General features: G+C 32.5%; 4 protein-coding genes across 5 annotated transcripts; 2 read left to right on the top strand and 2 right to left on the bottom strand.

Moving 5' to 3' along the window:
• Window positions 1-3,810: 3,810 nt before the first annotated feature.
• LOC130991381 (heat stress transcription factor A-6b-like) lies at window positions 3,811-5,804 on the top strand. The gene is made up of 2 exons (XM_057915560.1): window positions 3,811-4,411; window positions 4,834-5,804. The coding sequence occupies exons 1-2, from the start codon at window positions 4,169-4,171 to the stop codon at window positions 5,542-5,544; spliced, it is 954 nt and encodes a 317-aa protein (XP_057771543.1). The 5' UTR covers window positions 3,811-4,168; the 3' UTR covers window positions 5,545-5,804.
• Window positions 5,805-8,767: 2,963 nt separating this feature from the next.
• Window positions 8,768-15,626, top strand: LOC130991379 (uncharacterized). Of its 2 annotated transcripts, none has more exons than XM_057915558.1 (18): window positions 8,768-9,110; window positions 9,722-9,961; window positions 10,408-10,471; window positions 10,553-10,682; window positions 10,761-10,905; window positions 11,140-11,382; window positions 11,473-11,557; window positions 12,045-12,147; window positions 12,624-12,749; window positions 12,822-12,935; window positions 13,558-13,676; window positions 13,789-13,873; window positions 13,956-14,048; window positions 14,157-14,246; window positions 14,410-14,529; window positions 14,609-14,700; window positions 14,890-14,938; window positions 15,354-15,626. In XM_057915558.1, exons 1-18 carry the CDS (start codon window positions 8,921-8,923, stop codon window positions 15,432-15,434), a joined length of 2,169 nt encoding a protein of 722 aa, XP_057771541.1. In that variant the 5' UTR covers window positions 8,768-8,920; the 3' UTR covers window positions 15,435-15,626. The 2 variants fall into 2 exon arrangements, with proteins under 2 accessions (XP_057771541.1, XP_057771540.1); XM_057915557.1 differs by having other exon boundaries at window positions 8,769-9,110; window positions 14,887-14,938.
• A 42-nt stretch (window positions 15,627-15,668) lies between these two features.
• On the bottom strand, window positions 15,669-17,050 carry LOC130991380 (early light-induced protein 1, chloroplastic-like). Its single transcript, XM_057915559.1, has 3 exons — window positions 16,694-17,050; window positions 16,504-16,575; window positions 15,669-16,161 (listed from the first exon to the last, which is right to left on the bottom strand). The coding sequence occupies exons 1-3, from the start codon at window positions 16,931-16,933 to the stop codon at window positions 15,811-15,813; spliced, it is 663 nt and encodes a 220-aa protein (XP_057771542.1). The 5' UTR covers window positions 16,934-17,050; the 3' UTR covers window positions 15,669-15,810.
• Window positions 17,051-19,072: 2,022 nt separating this feature from the next.
• Window positions 19,073-20,738, bottom strand: LOC130991378 (early light-induced protein 1, chloroplastic). Its single transcript, XM_057915556.1, has 3 exons — window positions 20,515-20,738; window positions 20,361-20,405; window positions 19,073-19,602 (listed from the first exon to the last, which is right to left on the bottom strand). Exons 1-3 carry the CDS (start codon window positions 20,638-20,640, stop codon window positions 19,252-19,254), a joined length of 522 nt encoding a protein of 173 aa, XP_057771539.1. The 5' UTR covers window positions 20,641-20,738; the 3' UTR covers window positions 19,073-19,251.
• Between the last annotated feature and the right edge of the window lie 1,307 nt (window positions 20,739-22,045).

Raw genomic sequence — 22,045 nt, 5'->3', positions numbered from 1 at the left:
ATTTTATTATGGATATAGAAAATATAATACAAAAATACTTTTATTTGTAAATTTTTCAGTCGGTTGGTCCTATGTGTTGGTTTGAAAGTTATATACATAGGAATAGATTTGGTTTATATATTAAAAATATTGTAGATGCATCATCTTGATGGATGAATGCATAACTTGGATTCGAATCTTGAGGGAACAAAAAATTTGTTTTTTTCGAATGCAGTAAATTTAATAGTGGATGCATTAATTTGTATAGCAGATGCAATAATTTTAATGATTCTCATGTTCTCACGAAAATTATGGTTCTTACTAGAACCGCACCCAGGTTCAACACAGAATGCTAAATATTTATAGAATAGAGAATGCATAAAACAAAAACGAACATATCTAAATATTATGGAGCATTTGAAATTTACCAACATTTGTCTTCTATCGTCACTACCGCCGGTACTACTGCAACCACCAACATCACCTAAACCACGGCGATAGTTGAAGAATAAAATATGAGAAAGAAGAAGAGGCTCTATAATATAACCACCAACACCACCCAAAATAGAAACGAAATAATGTAACGCTACATCATATGTCATTGTATTGTGTGTATCCTAGGATTTATTTAAGTGGATTAGTTTGTGGTTTATGAAGGTTGCTTTTTGTTGGTCTGCAACACTCAATCGAATTGAATTTTTATAGACTTAAAAAACTTTCGATCATAGCTCTGAGGGGATGTGTTTTATTAATGATTTTAATTTCATTTTTCTCCTTTGATGACTCGAGCCCGCGATCTATTAATTAGATGGGAAACGTCTCACCGACTGAACGGTGCTTCACTGTCAATACGAGGATACGGTTGATAGTTAGGAAATTAGATTCATAAAAAAATCAAATAATCAAATTTGCAGAAGTGATCTTCAATTGCTAACAATGGGAAATTATGTAATAGCAATTTGACAGACAACGAAACACAGGATACTCCTTCTGTTCTGAAAGAATTTTTTAGAAAAGAGTGACGCAAAGTGAAGAAAAAAATGTTGAATGTATTATAAGTGGTGAAAATGTGTTGTAATTAATATTAAGAGTGATAAAAATGTGCAAATAAAGATAAATGGAGTATTATGAGTGATTAGGTACATAAATAAGTAAATTTTTTTTTCATAGACTAAAAGAGTAAAATATTTATTTTTAACCATCATTAAGAGTTCAAATCATCATAGAATAAAATGTGAAGTTATTATAGTTTATCTTTCTACATTTGAAGAGGGAAAAAGAAAGCTACATAGCATCACCGTTCATACTAAAATAAAAAAATATGATGCTAGTGTGCGTGTGTTGGCCAAGCGATAAGGGATTAATGCTTAAGGTCAAAATTTTTGGATTCAAGTCTCTTATGTCGCAGTCTTCAAATTTCTTTATTTAACACTGTTAATTTATCAAAAAAAAAAAAAGCGTGACACTAGCTTAACAAAATGTCATATTGTTGATGATGCCTTTAATTATAAAAATAGATGGTTTTTGTGATCCTAAACAACCATATTATTAACTAGTACTATATAGATGCTAAATTAGTTAAATAGAAAGAAAAAAATTAGTAATTTATTTTGTAAATACAAAACAATTTTAATTATTTTACTGTACTATTTACATTATACTTATTATTATTTTTTAAAATAAAATAAAAATAAAAACTTATATAACATAAAAATAACTACATTATAAATAATACATTAAATGAATTAAATTTTTTATTTTTAACTAATGATCAACTGAATATTAGTGATTTCTCTTAATGATTAACCTTTATGTCGGTGCGGTAGAGGCGAGCAGCCAATATAATTAACTTTAAATAAACTTGTTTAACTTTTTGCAGATCTTTGTTCTTACCCCATCTGGAAACCTCTATTATTTTATTAAATTTTTATGTCTCATTAAATAATCTACTACCATTCTATTTCTGCATTCATCATCTCCAATTCTGACAATGACAATCTCCATTTCTCTATGCACCTTTTTCTCGAACGTTTCATGCCAAATCATCACTGCATTTACTATTTCAAATTAGAATTTGACCATGGTGATTATAATAACTTTAAAATTTAATGTATTTAAATATTTTATTCAAAATTCCCTCAAAAAAATATTTTATTCAAAATAAAAATAAAGTGCTACTAATTTTATTATTTTGTATATACTGTAAAAAAAAAATTTGCAAAATTTTGTTATTTATTTATTTTTTAAAAATAAAAAATACTTAATCCGTTCACGAAAAAGAGTTCTATTTACCCCTTTTTCTATTCACGAAAAAGAGTCTCATTTATCTTTTTTGAACTCATATCGTACCTTTTCTCATATAATTAACTATAAATTGTATTTTTATTCTATTTTTTTAACTAATAATGTATTTTTTTTTTGTACTAACACTATTTTTATAAAATTGTACCTTTATAAAATTTTTGGAGGGTTGATGAATTGTGTAAAGTACGCGACTAATATATAATTAAATAATTAAAAATATAACAGCTTACTATTTGTAAATGTGGATATAGTAACAATTAAGACAAAATTCTAGTATTATGAAGTACTACTACAATTTTGCCACTTGGTGATGAGATACTATAAATTTGCCACTTCATCTTTTTTTGTCGTAGTGCATATTTAAATTGGACTTCAAAAATATTTATATATATATACACATTAAGTGAGTGGTTGACCAGACAAAGGGAAAGAAACAATGGGGCACTAGAAATATATTTTTAATCAAAATTGTCCCACTTGGTATCCACTTGGTATGTACATTTGTCGAAAATTTAATATGAAAACGTGGACGAATATCTTTCATGATTTAAATTAATAATTTAAAACTAAAGGCCAACTCCACATCATTTATACCTCGTTTTATCAGGCAATATATCCAACAAATCTTTCAAGATTATATTCATACGACGTCAACATTTTTTTTTCGATTAAAGAATTTTCTATGTTTTACAATAACCACCAATTAAAAGGAGTTGAGAAGATTTTTGAAGACAAATTAACTAGCCAACAACATATACGATAAAAGAATTTATATTTTATTTACAATTAACAACCAAAACTCAATTAAATGGAGTTGGAAGATTTTTTAAGACGGTAATTTAGATTGATTTTAGAAATTAAGACAAAAAATTTTGACCATGCAAAAATGAGATTCTCACTCTATTTCAATTTTTAGTATTCATCTTTTCATTTTAGTCCGTCTCATATTTTTGTATTAATTTTTATTTTTAGTATAAGTATGTGAAACTCTTACTCCACTTTAATAACTTTTACACTTTCATAAAAAGTGGGATTTACACACTCAATCACATTATAAAATCCGTGTAATTCTCAATTGAATACAAAAAGTTGGAACTGAGGAAGTATTAATTAATAAGTAATGCATCACAAAACAATTCTTGGCTCATTTTAAGAAATTTAAGCTTTATTTGATTGTTGTAAAAATAGTCACTTGCTCGGTCCATGCTAGTAAGTCCAAAATTCTTAAAATATGTCGAAAATTGTCCTCCAGGAATACATTACTTATTAATTAGTGTCTTACTTCTATAAGTTCAATTTTTTTTATTTATTATAATTTATAAATCAGTTTAAGTTATTATCTTAAAAAACCTTCTACCTCGGTTAGATGCATCTTAAAATTATATAAAAAAAACAAACATGATTTTTTTAAGAAAAAAAAAATTAGTCAAATAAAGAAATGAAAAAAAATTCAAGACCAAAATGTCCACTTTCCTGCTTGAATCATCAACTTTACACCTCCTCAAAACCCAACACTATTAATGCAATAATTTTATTTTATTTTATTTTAATCAAACTGATAAAAAAATATATATATTTTCTCATGTCTCAATTCAACAATATTCACTCCCACAGAAACACATATATATCGACACCTAACCATTATTTATCTCATCTTCTTCTTCTCCATCTCCAAAAAAAAAAAAAAAAAAAAAAAAAGAAAAAAAAAGAAAGAAGAAAACCTCACTTCCATTAATCCTCATCAGCTTCCTCCACCATGATGAAAACTGCTGCTTCTTTGTTGTTCAATCTCACCAGCTTCATGCCGCTCTTCCCCAACTTCCTCTACTTTTTATTCCTCATCAGATTTCAATAAACAAATTCAAAAAAAAATCAAATCATATCAATGTATTCAGATGCAATGGAAATTCCTCAACCAAACGAAGCGCTACACGAGAACGCCCCCCCGCCATTCCTGAGCAAAACCTACGAGTTCGTCGACGATCCCCACACAGATCCGATCGTCTCTTGGAGCCGAGGTAACAACAGTTTTGTAGTTTGGGATCCTCAGAATTTCTCCATCAATCTTCTTCCCAGGTACTTCAAACACAATAATTTCTCCAGCTTTGTCAGGCAGCTCAATACCTACGTAAGTTCAATCTCAATTCAAATCTGTGCGTGTGTGTGTGTGTGTGTTTTCTCTTCAGTTGAAGATTTCACTGATTGAATCTAATTAGAATTTGATTAGAGTAATAGGATTTGTTGAATCTGAGTAGAGTGCCCTAGATTCATCTGGAAACAACTGACAGTTTCCGGAAGCAGCTGGAATAATCTACATTATTTTATGTAGAAAATTACTTTTATTTGAATTTGCAAGTTGCAGATCTGTTTAAAGGCTTTTGTCTGTTTACATTATTTAGTTTCTAGAGAATTCATCAACTTTCTGCAGTCACTCATAATTGTCTCAAACTTTTTTTCTGGAGGTTTCTAATTTCTATATATATATATATAGATCTACATTTTTCTTAGGCATTTAATTTCTATTATTAGTAAAGAATTGATGCATTGCAGGGATTCAGAAAAGTGGATCCAGACAAATGGGAGTTTGCAAATGAAGGGTTTCTGAAGGGGCAAAGGCATCTGTTGAAGAACATCAAGAGGAGGAAGCAGACTGGTACAACTAATATTGCACAAGGTGCTACTAATTGCCAAGGGTTTGAATCATGTGTGGAGGTGGGGAGCTTCGGATTGGACGGCGAGATCGAGCGACTGAAGAGGGACAAGAGTGTGCTGATGATGGAGCTGGTGAAGCTGAGGCAGCAGCAGCAGCAGACGAGCTCACACATCCGGGAGATGGAGGTGAGGCTTAAGGGGCACGAGGCGAAGCAGCAGCAGACGATGAGCTTCTTGGCGAGGGCGATCAGGAGCCCCGCCTTCCTGCAGCAGATGGCGCAGCAGAAGGGCAAGATGAAGGAGATTGAGGCAGCCATTGGGAAGAAGAAGATCAAGAGAATCAATGCAGCTCATGATGAGGATGAGGATGTGAAGGTGGAGCCTCGAGAATTTGGGGGATTTGATGATTTGGAGCTTGAGACATTGGCAATGTCATCCTCATCCATGGATATGGAGGAACAAATGCTGCATAGAGATGATTATGATCATGATCATGATCATGATCATGATAATGTGGATGAGAAGCCATTTGATGAAGGGTTTTGGGGGGATTTGATCAATGGAGCACTCGAAGATGAGATTGATAACTTCGTCTTGGATGATCCTTAGATGATTAATATGGTAATTAATTGTTTAATTTGCAGATGATTGGATCAAGATTGGTGAATCTTGTTTGATTTTATGGTGACATTTTATGTGATTTTTTTTTTCTTTTTTTCAAGGTTTGTTTTTTGCTAGGATGCCTAAGTAACCAAACTTGAAGGTTAAGTGCATCGAATTGATTAATGAAGGTTTGAAATTTGTGTGCTTAAGTTGAAGTGTAAGATTAATTAGTGAAAGGTGTTTATATATATGTCTTTCATGTTCAAGAATTTCTTTATTTGCATGTCTGTATTAAGACGAGATTTTTATTCCAAAAGAGATTTTAACTATTGGATTAATTGTAACGTGTATTTTGAAATTCTCATTTTGTCCATTTAAAATGAGCTGCAATGAATAAGGAATATTTAAATAATAATTTTATTCGGATAAAATATGTTCGAATAAAAATATTTAAAATCTTTAAAAAAATGATTTATTTAAAAATTCTGGTTTAGAATAGAAAAAAAAATAGTTAATTTTATTCTTTTTTCTACATTGTAAAATTTTAAATATAAAAATCACAAAAAAAATTATTAAAAAAGTACAATGCGTAGAAAACAATTAAATTAATTAATCCTTTTTAAAATTAAACAGGTTTTTTTTTAAATAAATTAATTTTTTAAAATATTTAATACATCTTTTTATTCAAACGTATATTGTCTTAATAGCAATACTCATATTTAAAATATATGCGACGAAAGACCAATGATAATAACTTTGGCATCAAACAAAAACATATAATATCCTTTTAATATTTCCTCTTTTCTAATGAATCCCCGTTTTCATGTAGTAACGCTACTTTTTTTTTTTAGCGTATAAGTTGCATGGTATTTCTAATAAATGCAAACTATCTTAAAAGAGATCGAGACCGTGTGAGGATTGGACTTGAATTCAAGATACTTGATCTTAAATATTAATTAAATTATCATTAGAACGCTTAGAAATACTTATAATAGTATGACGGTGGATTTGATGATGAAGCGCAGTATATTGATAAGAACGTTTCTCCTCCAACTAATGTGTCAGGGGTTCAAGTCGCCTAAATGGCTAGATAGTGTGAGTATAAAAAAAAAGTATAAATTTATATATAAAAAAAAAAGTATGACGGTGGATTTGAATTTGAAAATTTTGACCTTAAACATGCATTAACTATACTATTTCCAATACATGCATACATATTTCACTTTTTTTTATAGACATGCATGATAATTGAAATTATATGAGAGTAAATATGTGATTTCATGTGTTCATAAGTTTGAGTGAAATATGTCTTGATTCTCTTTCTAATGTTTATGTTGTCATTTCTCACTCATTCAATAACATGCCCCAGATAAGAAGTCAACATATCTATCAAAAAAATTAAAATTTTGCACTTAATTTTCACGTTAATTTAACAATATTATGGTGATTTAATCATTTGAATAATGCAAGTATTATTGAAAGTTAAAAATGATCAAAGATTTTTGAAGTTTACTACTATCTACCTATGTTTTCAATTTTATCATTGAACTTTATGTGATAGAGAATTGAACGCGAGTTAGAGTTAATGCGCGCAATATTTTTGAAGTTCACGATTCGAACTATCTATTTATGCTTCTAATTTTGTTATTAAATTTTACGTGACAGAGTAATTGATCGTGAGTTAGAGTTAACGCACGCAATAAATAAAACAGGTCTCCAGAGACTGCAAAATGAAATGAAAAGTGATTTTAACCCTTCTACTACCAAGTTGTGAATTACTACCAAGAGACTGCAAAATGAAATGAAAAGTGATTTTAACCCTTCTACTACCAAGTTGTGAATTACTACCAAGATCACAATCATACATTATTTGATGAAATATTATTTTTGAAAAGTACTTTTATCCTTAATTTTGAGTGCAACATTGATAAATAGTACTGTAGTTGTTTTTCGTCCACGAAAGAATTTCATATTTTTTCTTTTCGAGATGTCCACAAAATAACTTTGTATTTATTTTTAGACTATATCCCATCATTTATAATATTTTATTTATTCTTATTTTTCATATTTTCACCATTTTTAATATTAATTATAATATTTTTAACACTTTTTATATATTCAATAATATTTATTTTTACTTAATATACTCAATAACTTTTTTTTAAAAACTCCTATCACTTTTTTGTAAAAATTCTTTCATTAGAAGGGGAGTATGATCAAACAACACATGATTTTCTTAGCAAAAGCAATCACTCCATCGTTGCAATATGGTACGTTAAAATTAGTTGGCCCACGTACATATACGTACAAAATATTATATTATATGCAGAAATATCTAAATTATCATTTTTATTGTCCCATTTCAACTATTTTGTTCTGTATTTTGGAGGTCCCACTTCAAAATATCCTTTATTTTTCATAAAAAAATTAGACTAAAAAAAATTAAGGCTTGGATCTTATCTTTAACTTTATATCGCCTCATTTAATAATCTAATTAAATTCCAAAACAATCGTGGTCAAAAAACAAGATACTTGTAACGGATAATTTTAAATTAACTAAAATTTACACAAAAATTTGGGTATAATTAAGTGTACCGTACAATCGAATTAATCCGTATTCAAAATAATATCATTTATACGATTCGGGTTAAGATGCAAGTTCGAATCAAGATACAGATCAGAATCTTAATGTGGGTGCAATCCGAGTGTTTGGTACACCTGATCGTACCTAAGACCACCTCTTGAATTTAAAATAATCTCCAAATAATTTAATCTCAAGCAAAGCCTAAACTTACATTATTAACCACCCTTTGATTTAAATATGTATAAATAAAATCAAAAGAGACACTAACAAGTACTCATTCCGTCCCACGAATCATGATATGTTTTCCTTTACTCTCTCCCCCTCATATTTTATCACTTTTATATTTTATTAACTACACACTTAAAACACTAATCTACAACTCCTTAATTCTCGTGCCGAATCCAAACGTATCAAAATTCGTGGGACGGAGGGAGTAACAACTAATCAAATAATCCTCAATTTTCTTTCGCGATGATTATTGATTAATGAAGAGGGGGGGGGGGGGGGGGGCGATTAAAGGCAATCTAGTAGGTAGATTAATTAATAAGACAGAAAATGAATTAATAAAATATTTTAGTTATTTTCATTTAAATTACTTTGGTCTTTGGCTGGGTCTAACTATATAAATACCGTAAGTCACCCTTAAAAAATTTCACTTTCAAAACTTCTGTAGAAAGTAGAAACCTTCGTGAAGAAGCAGTATTTCTGTTTTCAGATCTAACTACATTGTTAATGCGCAGCTCTCATACCAATTGAAGAATTGCTGTGTTTTGGCAGTGCTAGAAGGTCGCCGTAACGATGGGGGGACTACCGTCGACGCCGCGAGGCGGCGGAGCGCGGCCGCAGGAGACGGCTGAGTATTTAATTGGGGAATTCGTCGGTGAGAAGTCATTTCCCCTCACTTCCGATTACTGGCAGAAGCTTCTCGAGCTTCCTCTCGATCTTCACTGGCCGGCGCATCGCGTGCGCCGAGCTTGCCAGCTCTTCGGTCTGTACATTCTCAATTTGTTCTAATTTTCAATTAAATTTGTATGCGTTTCCCTCGTGCTTGGAATTTGCTGTTCGTGTACTATTTTACGGCGTTGTTGGTTGCATTGCGAATATTTTGTGTGAACTCGATATCATGAGTATGATTTATTGTTTGCGGTTTGAGTTTGAAATGCAAATTGAATTCATAATGCATATTGTTTCTTTGTTTTATTCAATTTATCGAGGTAGTTATGTTTCTCCGCTTTATAGTTATGGTTTTCTATTGTAATATCACAGATTGGTCTGGAGAAATGCTGAAATTATGCAAATTGTGAGTCTTTTCCTGGATATATGTTTAGTTGTAAACTTACTTTGTTGCCAGATTTATGCAGTTTTGAAAGACAGTGATGAGTTTTGTATGAGGCTTTCTGTCATCTCTCAGTGCAATTTACTTCCAACTTCGAATGCTGCTCTTAGAGTTTAGCTCTCAGTTTAGTTTTGTGATCTGATACGTTTTTTTTCACATATTGTTATCAATGTCTAGGTGAAGTGGTGAAAAATAAATATCTGCAAGATTTTTAAGGTTCATTTTCTAATTGCTGATCCTGTTATTCTTCAATATGCGTGCAGCTATGAATAATTGTAAGACAAGGCACCTCACGAAGATTTTGATTAATCTAGCATGGTGCTTGCAAGAGTGTGTTTCAGCTTCTGATATGGAGTCCCCTGCTTTCTCAAAAGCTCTTAATGCGTTATTCATATCATCTGTTTTTCTGAAGTATCTCATTGAGAATACTAGGACTGACAACTTTGAAGAACTGTACCTGTCGCTGGATGAAACTGATCCTGTGCCAAATAATTTCTCAAAAGGTTCCACTTTCTATGTCTTTACCAGTTCTCATTTTTCCTTCCTTGATATTGTTTATTACTTTTGGCTTTGTGCCATAAAAAATTGTTGCTTTCAAAATTTTGGAATGATTTTCCAGTATCACTGTGTTAAGATGCAGGAAATAGATACAATTGCTTTGAATAATAATTATCCCATGTTAATAAGGAATTAGATTTCCATTACTATCTCTGGCACAGAGCATGACTATAAAGAGATATGCCACGATTAGTTATGCATTTTTTAGAAAATGTATTGATATATGGTCTGAGGGTAGTATGAATTAATGTCATCTCACTTGTCCAACAAAACATCTAAATACAATTTAGCTCTCAATAAGCTTTCCAATTCCATTATCAAATTATATTCTTCAAGTGCAATCTCTGATTCTTTAATTTTTTTTGTGCTATTTCTTTCATTTATGAAACAGGTCACCATGTTGGAAGCTTCATCATGTTCAGTGCTCTAAATTTTATTAGCAAAGTTGATGTCAGGTATGGGGTGAGTTGTGTATTGCACAGTTGATACTCTGCTTTAAAGAGGCATGTCCATAGTAGTTATTCTTTTCTCTACAGTCCTGGAACATATCATCTGCATTGGCAGCTCCTTAACTTCATAGTGATAGCATCGTCAACTCAACTTCTCTCTGGGCCAACACCAGGACCAAATGATATACACCCTTTCATTGATGGGATAATGACACAGGTGAGTCTATGTAACTTTCTCAAGTATCTATCAGGTTATAAAATTCTTCTCATGATTAATAGGATATTTCTTTTGCAGGAAAGCTCTTTGGTCAATATGGTTGTGCACAAGTTATTGCTCAATTACATTACACGCCCACAGTTTTCTATAAATACTACGTCTTCTGTACTATTTTCTGAAGGAAATCAGCCTGGCGTTCTTAGGAGAGTTAGCTCTGCAGCTGGTATCACTTTTATTACACACCTTTCACTTATTCTAAATTATCTGTGATGTAGATGTAGTTCCTTTTCTTATTTGTTTGAACTTTTATATTCTTAACATTGTTGGAAAAGTAATTTTTTAAATGAAATTAATCTCTTTCATGCTTCCTTGTGCAATAGAGGTTTGCAATACTTAAAAGACATGTTTTGCTTTTCTGTTGTACCTTTTCTAACTAAAACATAATCCATACCTGCAGCAAGCTTGGTGCTGTTTCCCTTCAATTATTTAGCCAGCTCAACTGGCGAAGCCTCAAGAAGTTCATTAGCAGAAGACAGTCTTCATGTCCTACTCATTCTCAGTTATTACCGTAAATGTATATCAGTGGATTATGTGAAGGATAAAAGTCTTGATAGCAGTCCAGAATCTCTCCAAAAGGAAGAAACTTACTTTTTGGAAAACCCTTTCTGCAAAGCTTTACAGAATGTCATGGATGTTGAGTGTATGATCCTTTGCATTCCAGATCTATTATTTGTTTGATTGCATATCCTCTAATAGTAATAGTGTTTAAGTCTGAGTGGTATGCCTACAGTTGATCGTGTTGATGTTGAAGGGAATGCACACAATGGACCAGTCGTGAAACTACCTTTTGCTTCACTTTTTGATACTCTTGGAATGTAAGTCTTCTTGATACCTTCTGCTTTATATTGGAAACAGGACGTTTTAGTTATTAGGCACAACATTTAACCTTTTTGGATCCTCGAATTTGCTATAGTTAATAAAAATAACTGTTCTGGTAGAAGTCGAATCAATTTGAAAAGGCTTACAGTTTGTGGTTCCATTATTGTTAACTTTTAAGTTCTGTTTTTTCGCAGTAAGAACTATTCAAAATATCAACCCATGGAGATAAAAGGGCTTTGCTGCCCTTATTTGATTTTAAGTTTCTATATTTTGTGCTTTTGATTTCTTTTTATATAATATCCATTTTGTAGGTTTTCATAATTTAATACTAGGATAATGAGTTCTTCACGAAAATATAAGTGCCTATTGACTGTATTGCTACAAAATTCTCTCTCTCTCTCTCTCTCTCACACACACACACACACACACACACACTCATACATATATGCGCACTCACACATTTAATGTGCTCTTTTCTTCCAGGTGCTTGGCTAATGAAGCTTCTGTCCTGTTACTTTATTCGTTGGTGCATGGAAACTCGAAGTTTTTGGAGTATGTATTGGTGCGAACAGATGTTGATACACTGGTATAAATCAGAATCTTTTACGTGCGAACCCTGAGATTTCTTTGTAAAGTCTCTATACTTTATAATCAAAGCCCAAAGATCTATGATTTTCTCAGGAAGCCTTCTATAGTCCTCTGCCTAATAAAGAAATTAGTAGTGCATTAGAGATGAGGCATTGATAAAATTGGATATATGAAATAAGGTTGTCTCATTTTATCTTTATGTTCTTCTGTTAGAATTACGAAAGTAGACCTTAAAGATGCCCCTGATGCTTTTGCTTTAGAAGGTTGAAATGCCCACCTGACTAATTTCGCCAATATCTTTAGTGAAAAATAAGTATAACTACTTGTTTGTGATAGTCTAGAGAAGATAAATTGATTGTTGTTCTGGTCATTGATCTTTTTACTTTTTTTTTTCCCGGTTTTTCTTTAGTATTTCCCCCAGTCTATTTCTTGTATAACTATTGACATTTGATGATGTCATGTTGTGATTGACAGTTAATGCCTATGTTGGAGACACTATACAATGCTCCAAACAGGACATCCAATCATATCTATATGGTCCTTGTTATCTTTCTTATACTAAGTCAAGATTCCACTTTTAATGCCAGCATTCACAAACTGGTAAGATATTCTTGATTTGCCTATTCTATTACTTACTTTAAGTGGTAGTTGAATTGTTATTTATTTGTCCAGATGCTTCCTAATGTTCCCTGGTATAAAGAGCGTCTCCTGAGTCAAACTTCGCTCGGTTCTCTCATGGTGATTATTTTAATTAGAACCGTGAAATACAATCTATCTAAGCTACGGGTAAGATTTGATGATTTTATATGGCTCCTTTTCTTTTCCATTCTGTATCTCCTTTCTGGAATTTTCTCCAAGATACTCACTGTTGCTTGTGAATTCATGAAATGTAACTCAAATGTGCTTTAAATAAAATATCTGGAATCTTGAAGTCCAAAAGTGAAACTCAAACTGCCGCTTGTGCCAATTAAAAGACCACATAAAAACTATTGACTTGTGCCACAAATGCATCTCATTTTGCCATCATTTTTATTAACAGAGCAAATGATACATCATGATGATGAAATGGAAATTGTATTTGTGTTCTGAACATAGCCCTAAGGGAAAATTTTGATCTAGTTCCTTTACAGGACGTGACATTTATCCAAGGGAACTGATATAACCATCACTAATTTAAATGTACTGCAAAGGGCATTGGCAGGCATGTTTAGAATAGTATGTTTAGAATAGTTAAGTGCTAATAAAGTTGATATCATGCTTGGCAATTCCCTTATTAATATATTATAGTTCATCATTTCTACTTGTAAGTTTGTCCAAAAGTAACTTTAATATGATTTACATGAACTATAATATACCAGGAAGGAGTTTTGCTTGGTTGTTTAATATTTCCACATTCTCTTGGAAACAGGATGTCTATCTCCATACAAATTGTCTTGCAACTTTGGCAAATATGGCACCACATGTTCACAGACTGAGTGCATATGCATCCCAGCGGTTGGTTAGCCTTTTTGATATGCTTTCACGCAAGTACGTCTTTTGTTATTTGTAAATTTTTCTCTTTACATTTATTGTTTTCAGTCGTTATTGAAGAAGGTTTGGATTTCTCACAATATGATATTTGATTTCACTCGTTCTTTAGGTACAATAAATTAGCCGAGATTACAAATGACAAGATGAATACAGGAGATGGTGCTCTAAGAGGAGACGGCCTTGCAGAGGATCCTGTAAGAAAGCCCATCCTCGATTACTTTTGCAATTGCAGTCCTCCTTAACTTTATATGATTATAGAGCCTCATTTTGATGCAGTATGCTGAACTGCATATATATACTGATTTCCTGAGAATTGTGCTGGAGATACTAAATGCAATCCTTACTTATGCATTGCCACGGAATCCCGAGGTACTAAAGCTGTGATGTCATTGATCACTCAAGCAAATTATTGCGAAACTGCAATCTTTTTTGATTGTTTTGCCAAATACCTGTCCTTATTTTCACTGCTACTTTCAGGTGGTTTATGCAATTATGCACAGGCAGGAAGTTTTTCTACCCTTCAAAAATCATCCACGTTTTAATGAACTGTTGGAAAACATATACAATGTAAGTATCCGAAAAAGGCTCTTTTCCCTTGCATAAGAAAATGTAATTAAACTGATTTGCAAACTATATCATCTATGATGGAAGTGATAATGGTTTTTATGATCTCATCCTTTCTGTGTTGCAAACTTACAATCACATTATGATTTATCTTTTTCTGTTCCAGGTTTTGGATTTCTTTAATAGCCGTATCGATGCACAGAAATTAGATGGAGAGTGGTCAGTGGAGAAAGTGCTTCAACTCATAGTTGACTACTCTCGTTCTTGGAGAGGTGATGGAATGAAGGTATTAATTAACACTTCTGTAATAAGTTAACTTCTTGTTCTGATTCTCTATTATCTAACTTAACTTCTTTCCTGGAAAGACATTTACACAATTACGTTTCACCTACGAACAAGAGAGTCACCCTGAGGAATTCTTCATTCCATACGTGTGGCAAATGGTACTATCTCACAGGTATACTTCCTCACCATTATAAACATGCCCCAATCACTTCATCTGCCTATTTCCTATTTCAGTTTATATAGCGCAACTCTGACATGTTCGTCAATGGTGGAATTTCATTTCAATCTGTCAAATCTCTCTGTGATCTGAGTTTATGCTATTGCATCTCTGATGAGTTATGTTCGCTCTCTTATCCAGTGGATTCACTTTCAACGCGAGCAGCATAAATTTAATCCCAGTGCCTGTCGAAGTAAGCATTACTACCCTTCTTTTCCCCCCTTCATTCTGCTCAAAACAGTTTATTCTACTTCTATAGAATTCTCATTTTCCTCTAAGTCGAGGTTTTGTCCAACACTCTCGTCTTAAATCTGTTACTAAAGTATCAAAATTGCTCGAACCCTATACAAGGTTTGTGGGGGGTTTTCCCCAATATGCGCCTAAATCGTGTCCGTGTCATAATCCTAAGTAGACTTGTTAGACTTTGCTATTTGCACTAATGTGGTTCAGATTGCTGCTAAACTTCTTTAATAGGCAGTTGGATGTCGTAAAATCAGCTAAACGCGTAACTTATGGAAATTTAGTTGGTCTACTGGAAATGCACCTTGTACAAAAAAACACCATTGTTGTTGTAAGGTACATGATTGATTATTCAACCTAAATCGCAGGATATATACGCGCCGGAGGTGGAGAAGCCCCATAACGACGAGCTGAAGGAACACGCCCTCCAAGTTGAGCCACTTGCATAGTGTAGTTTCATAACTTGGATAAACTATGTACATATAAGAACACACATGAAAATAGTAGGTATTCTCAATTCATTTCTGTTTATATATCTTGTTGTATATAACCTATGTTTTCTCATAATGAATATCTCTATTGTAACGAATAAGAGAGATCTCTCAATTTTGTAATACATGTCTTCTCTGGTGATTCGAGCAGCCCTTGATTATTTCATATTTGAGTGAAGAGAAGTTGTTGGCTAGTTCAGGAAATTCCAATTCATATTACATAAAAAGTATATACAAAACAAGATTGTCATAAATTTGCTACATATTAGTAGCAATAGCATCATTTAATTAAAAAAAAAATAGACATCTCGAAATTTTTGCAGTCTTGTATGGCTTAGAGGGACACTAGGGCGCCACCTTTGACATACTCGGTGAGGGCCAAAGCGATGAGGCCGAGCATGGCGAACCTCCCGTTCCAGAGCTCGGCGTCGGAGGTCATGACGGCGCCGGCTTTGGACTCCGGCGTCTGGCCGCTGAACAACGGGACGAGGGAGGCCACCGACAGCAGGGCGCTGGTGAAGAGGAACCACGAGAAGCCGCCGTTCTGCACCTGCGAGAAGATGTCCCTCCCGCTGGCCAGCTCCACCGCGATCGCCGCCACGAATCCGGTCATCGCCAGCCGCCCGTTGATCCGCTCCGGCGCCGGCCCGCTGAAGGCCAACACGTCGAAGAAGTCGGTGCTCACCTGCACATATATTACAAAAAATCATTACAAAGAATCACACGCTTTGAAACCGTATCACTAATTAATTTAGTAGTTTTAATTTATTTCTCATCCTCCCTAGAGAGATTTTCTTGAAACTATTCTATAATACCCCTTTTTTTTCTCATGAATAAAAGTTTCATTTCACTTTTTTTAATTATCACATCATACCTTTATCTCCTATATATATTTAACTATAAATTGTACTTTTGTTTCAGTTTTTAATTAATACTAACATTTATTCTACTTTTTTGTGTTAATTTGTATTAACACTACCTTACAAATTATATTTTTATTCTATTTATGAATAAGGGTGAAAAATACCTTAGGCTTGGGAGTGATTGGTTTGGGGCTGGGAATGGGAGGGGCCATGGACGGCTCTTTGGTCTCATCTTTCTGTTAGATCAAGAAAAACCATAATCAGATTAATGAAAATAGAGAGAGAGAGAGAGAGAGAGAGAGAGAGAGAGAGTAGTGATTTGATGAAACTAAAACAATGGCGAACTTCACTTGCCTCAGCAGAGCTTCTGACTCTAAACTTGAGATCTCTCTTCAAGTTAGAAGCTCCAAGCAGCTGGCTCTGGCCACCCCTTGTAGCAACACATGAAATTGCAGACATTCCATAGCAAGATGCAGCCATTTTTGGTGTGTGTGTGAGAGAGAGAGAGAGAGAGAGAGAGAAGATGGGTTTAATTAATTTGAAACACAAAGTGCAAAAGCTTTGATAGTTGGTTGGTGGAGTAATGAATTGCATGGTAGAGTTATATAGTGCATGGGGGTTGTGAAGAAGACAAAAGGGGTGGATATTTTTGCATCCACGTAATTCACCTATGGCCCGTTAAATATTTTGTCACACGTGGATGCTCATGGCTACGCACATTTCAAACTAGGGCAAGAAACTTTACTACAAATTTAGAGAGAGAGAGAGAAGTGTTTGGAGTGCTGGAACTTTCTAGGCCCTCTGAAGCAAACATGTGACTAAGTTTACTGCATCAAAAATTCCACCAATTAAACAAGTTGCCATCATATATAGCTAGGTTGTTTCATTATTGCTAGGGTCTTGCATTATTGCATTGCTATAATAGTTTCAATTATATATATATATATAAACATAAATTCTTGTGTGCACCTGGGAGCACGATGCTCCCGAGTTGCACTGAGAGTAAATCTGGAATATCCATTTGGATTCGAATATATTTTAACAAAAAATGGTTAAGTGCAACGTGAGTATAGAAAGGATTGAAGTTCATAATGTTCTTTTCGTTCTAGAAATTTATGTCACATTACTTTTGACACAGATAAAATATGAGTGAAATCAGTAATAGAGTATGAGTCTCACTTTAAATATGAGTAGAATAGTGTGATCTTAATACTGAAAATGAATGTGACATATTTTTTGTGAACAGACGAAAAAAAAAATTGTGGCATAATTTCATGGACGGAGGAAGTAATAATTAAGTGTAATGTGAGTGGAAAAAATTAAATGTATGTCATGTGATAAAATGAGTAAATAAATTGATAGATTGATGGTAATATATTGCGGAATAATGTCTATAAATAAAAATGAATTACTCTCTCTGTTTCTCTAAGTATGATCACTTATTTTTTAGCGCGATTATTAAGAAGAAAAATGATTAAAAGGTAAAAGTGATAAAAAAATATTGGGGTTCATAACTTTTTGTGAGATAAAGAAGTTCTTTTCTGAAATTGATAATTTGTAATGAGATGGTCCAAAATTAATGAGAAAATGACCATATTAAATAAGACAGATGACGTATTTTTAGAGGGAGTAAGTTCCAATTAGGGAGTGACATTACCATGAAGTTGAATTCAAGTTTACTTATAAACCTAGCTAGTTTTTTTTAGATGCAATTAATAAAGACATCGATATTGTCTCTGAGAGTTTGGAAGTCGAATTCGTTTAACACGCTTTCCACACTAAGCATATTTTCTTTGCTAAGCTGCAATATCAAATTACGAATTATAGTTTATTTTATAATTAATTCTGATAAGGATTCTAGCACCTTCAGCGTCCCTAGCCTTCAATTTTTTTTTTTTCTCAGATAAAATTTTAATGAAGTTTGGCCCTTGTAACCGTCATCTTTTTATTAAGGGGTCGATAGGATTACTTTTTAACTTTTTAATAAAATTGCAATTTCATCTTCTTTTTGCAACTTTATAATGTATTATTAAAATCCAATCAAATAATATTTGAATTCGCACTATTGTTTTCTCTTTGATTTTTCATAATATCTAACTTTTTGATTATTAATTTTTTATTCCACTATTTTATTTGGTAATTAAAAATACAATGACAGATGAACGGCCGATTCATGCGGATGTGATTCTTATTTCAACTCTATATATTATTATTAATTTTATTATTTGAAAAATTGTTTAATTGATTCAATTTGATGCTATATAAAAAAAAATCAAATTTCAATTTGAATATAGTAAATTTGATTTAATTTGATTCAAATTCAAATCTTTGTCAACGCCACAATTTCATTTTCATAAATCGATTATACTGCAGCCTGAAGAGCAATTAATTAAGAGGGGTGATGTCGTCACATTGTCATAATTGTCCACAAAGTAGTTAAATAGGAAAAAAATTATTTAATTTATTTTTTCAAGTAAAAAATAATGTAGTTATTTTACTTTATTTTTCATATTGTAATTATTTTTTATATTTTAAATAAAAATAAAAATTAACAAAAAAATAAAAAATAATTATAATGCAAACAATACAGTAAAGTAATTAAATCTTTTTTTATTTAAAAATTAAATTAAATAAGTCATTTTTTTCTTATTTAATTTGTAAACGGTTATGACTGTATAAATTTATTAATTAATTAATACAATAAAGAAAATGACGAAACACAAGGAACAATCGTTTGATTAAGTTTGTACTTGTTGAATAGTAATTTTACTGATTTCCATACATTCAATAATTTTACCAAAGATTCTAAAAAAAATACAGAAGAAAAATAATGCTACTAATCAGATTTTTTTTTAATAAATTACACAAGTAAATAAAGAAATTTAAACATCTTCTCTATCAGTGTAGCTAGCTTAGAGGGACACAAGCGCGCCACCTTTGACATACTCGGTGAGAGCCAAAGCGACGAGGCCGAGCATCGCCAACCTTCCGTTCAACAGCTCGGCGTCGGAGGTCATGACGGCGCCGGCTTTAGATTCCGGCGTCTGGCCGCTGAACAAAGGGACGAGTGAAGCCACCGATAGCAAAGCGCTCGTGTAGACGAACCACGGCAAACCGCCGTTCTGCAGCTGCGAGAAGATGTCCCTCCCGCTGGCCAGCTCCACCGCGATCGCAGTCACAAATCCGGTCATCGCCAGCCGCCCGTTGATCCGCTCCGGCGCCGGCCCGCTGAAGGCCAACACGTCGAAGAAGCTGGTGCTCATCTGCAATATGTAATTAGGGATTAATAAGACCTAATTGAGCATTAATTGAATTTAATTAAAGAGAATTCCTATCCTAATTTTGTGGTTATATAATTTGGTTGGGAGGCTAGTTTAGGGAGTGAAAAATAGTGTATGATAAAGTTGATAGATATATCCTTCCATGAGTGATCATTGATTGAACCAATATTTTGCAAATTTACTGTATTCGAGAAATATGGAATTTTAAATTATTTCGAGTCAGCGAAATTTATTGTACTAAAAAAAACTATAAAAAACATGAAGTTACTGTATTCACCATAGATATTTTAACGAGGACCAAAGGTAAGAAATATGATTCTCCGTTCTCACAATAATTAAAGGGACATATCAGTTAACGTAAAAAAAACTAATACTATAATTTATTGTGATTAATACTGAGAACAATATGCGCCGGTTGAACGCATAAAGTTATTGCATTTATTCGTCGTAAAATTAACTGTATATATTAGAACAAATAAAAATAAATCGCTCTTCATGAGATTCAAACTCGGTGTTGCTTTCATCAATCAAGCTGATGTATTCACTTTAAATCTTAACGATTTACGGTGTCACTCGAACAATGAACAACTAATTATGCAGGCATATTTCAATATTATTGATACGGTGTGACACTACACTATTAATTTGCATATATAATAAATACTATATGTTAGCATAAGAAAAAAAAAAATGAAGTCATGAAATGAATGTTGATTGCAAATATATAGTGAAAAGTATACCTTAGGCTTGGGAGGGGTTGGGTTGGGTTGGGGCATCTCGTTATCCTGTTAGATCAACACAAAATTAACAAAATCAGATTATTTATTCATATATATATCTATGAGAGAGAGAGAGAGAGAGATGACATTATGAATTGAAACCAATTAGACTTGCCTGGGACGAGCTTCTGACTCTAAACTTGAGATCTGTCTTCACAAAGTTTGAGACTCCAACTCCAAGTAGCTGTCTGCTTCTTGCAACACATGAGATTGCAGACATTCCATAGCAGGATGCAGCCATTTGGTGGTGTGTGTGTGTGTGAGAGAGAGAGAGAGAGAGGGGAGATGGGGTTTTTGAAACACAAACTTCAAAAGCTAATTGTGAATGAATGATAGAATTGCATGGAAACAATTATATATATATATAGTGCATGGGACAAAAGGGGGTTGGGTATTTTAGCATCCACGTAATTCACCTATTGCCCGTTAAATATTGTGACTCGCGTGGAAGCTTATATGCCTACATTTAATTTACTATAGTGTTAATTTAGAGAGAGAGAGAGGTGGAACATTCTAGGCCATGGGAAGGAATGTGACTAATTTACTGCACCATACCATAATAATAATAATAATAATAATAATAATAATAATAAACCAGGGGCTTAGCCCATTGGCCACCGGGTCCTCACTTAAGTGAAGTGACCCGAGTTCGATCCCTCTTGGGAGCGAATTTGGAGATTGGAGATATAAGGTGGATTTTGGTGAATGGAGAGATAAGGTGGTTCTTGGAGTGGATGGGGGAACTAATTACTAACATCTAACATGACTTTGCCCGATAAAAAAAAAATAATAACTTAATTTTCTTTTATTCATCATAATTTTAGTTAAATAATCAATCTAACTTTGTGGACGCGGTAAATAATCATTTGATTGAATGATAAGATTACTAACATCTAACATGACTTTGCCCGATAAAAAAATAATAATAATAATAACTTAATTTTCTTTTATTCATCATAATTTTAGTTAAATAATCAATCTAACTTTGTGGACGCGGTAAATAATCATTTGATTGAATGATAAGATTACTAACATCTAACATGACTTTGCCCGATAAAAAATAATAATAATAATAACTTAATTTTCTTTTATTCATCATAATTTTAGTTAAATAATCAATCTAACTTTGTGGACGCGGTAAATAATCATTTGATTGAATGATAAGAGTACAACCTGAATTATCAATCACATCTCGAATCATGTAAATTAAACATTTAATTAATTAAGTTGAAGTATTTTATCAATCATATATTAACAGATTATGTCATATCACTCAAACTAAACACTTGTTAATGATAATATTTTAAGAGTATGTTTGATGTATAAATTGAGATAAAAGGTGATAAATAAAACTTAGATAAATAATACCAGAGGGGATGAGATATTAAATTTCCTAGTGGAACAGTGATATAAGACATGATTATTTATTTATTTTGTTTTATGATTATCTAGGACTATCAAATATGCACACTATTATCTTTATTCTTAATTAATGTTAAATAATCATAGATTAATGCCAATTTCACAACGGTGCAAACATTCAAAAAGTGTCGATTATAATTAAGAAAAGTGAGATTTATTATATTAATTTTTTACTTAAGAAAAATATTAGTGTCAAATCTATCATGCAGACCTTCTTACAAGAG

Source organism: Salvia miltiorrhiza, chromosome 7, assembly GCF_028751815.1.
Source record: "Salvia miltiorrhiza cultivar Shanhuang (shh) chromosome 7, IMPLAD_Smil_shh, whole genome shotgun sequence".
Classification (NCBI taxonomy): domain Eukaryota; kingdom Viridiplantae; phylum Streptophyta; class Magnoliopsida; order Lamiales; family Lamiaceae; genus Salvia; species Salvia miltiorrhiza.
This window is presented reverse-complemented; position numbering and strand designations above follow the sequence as displayed.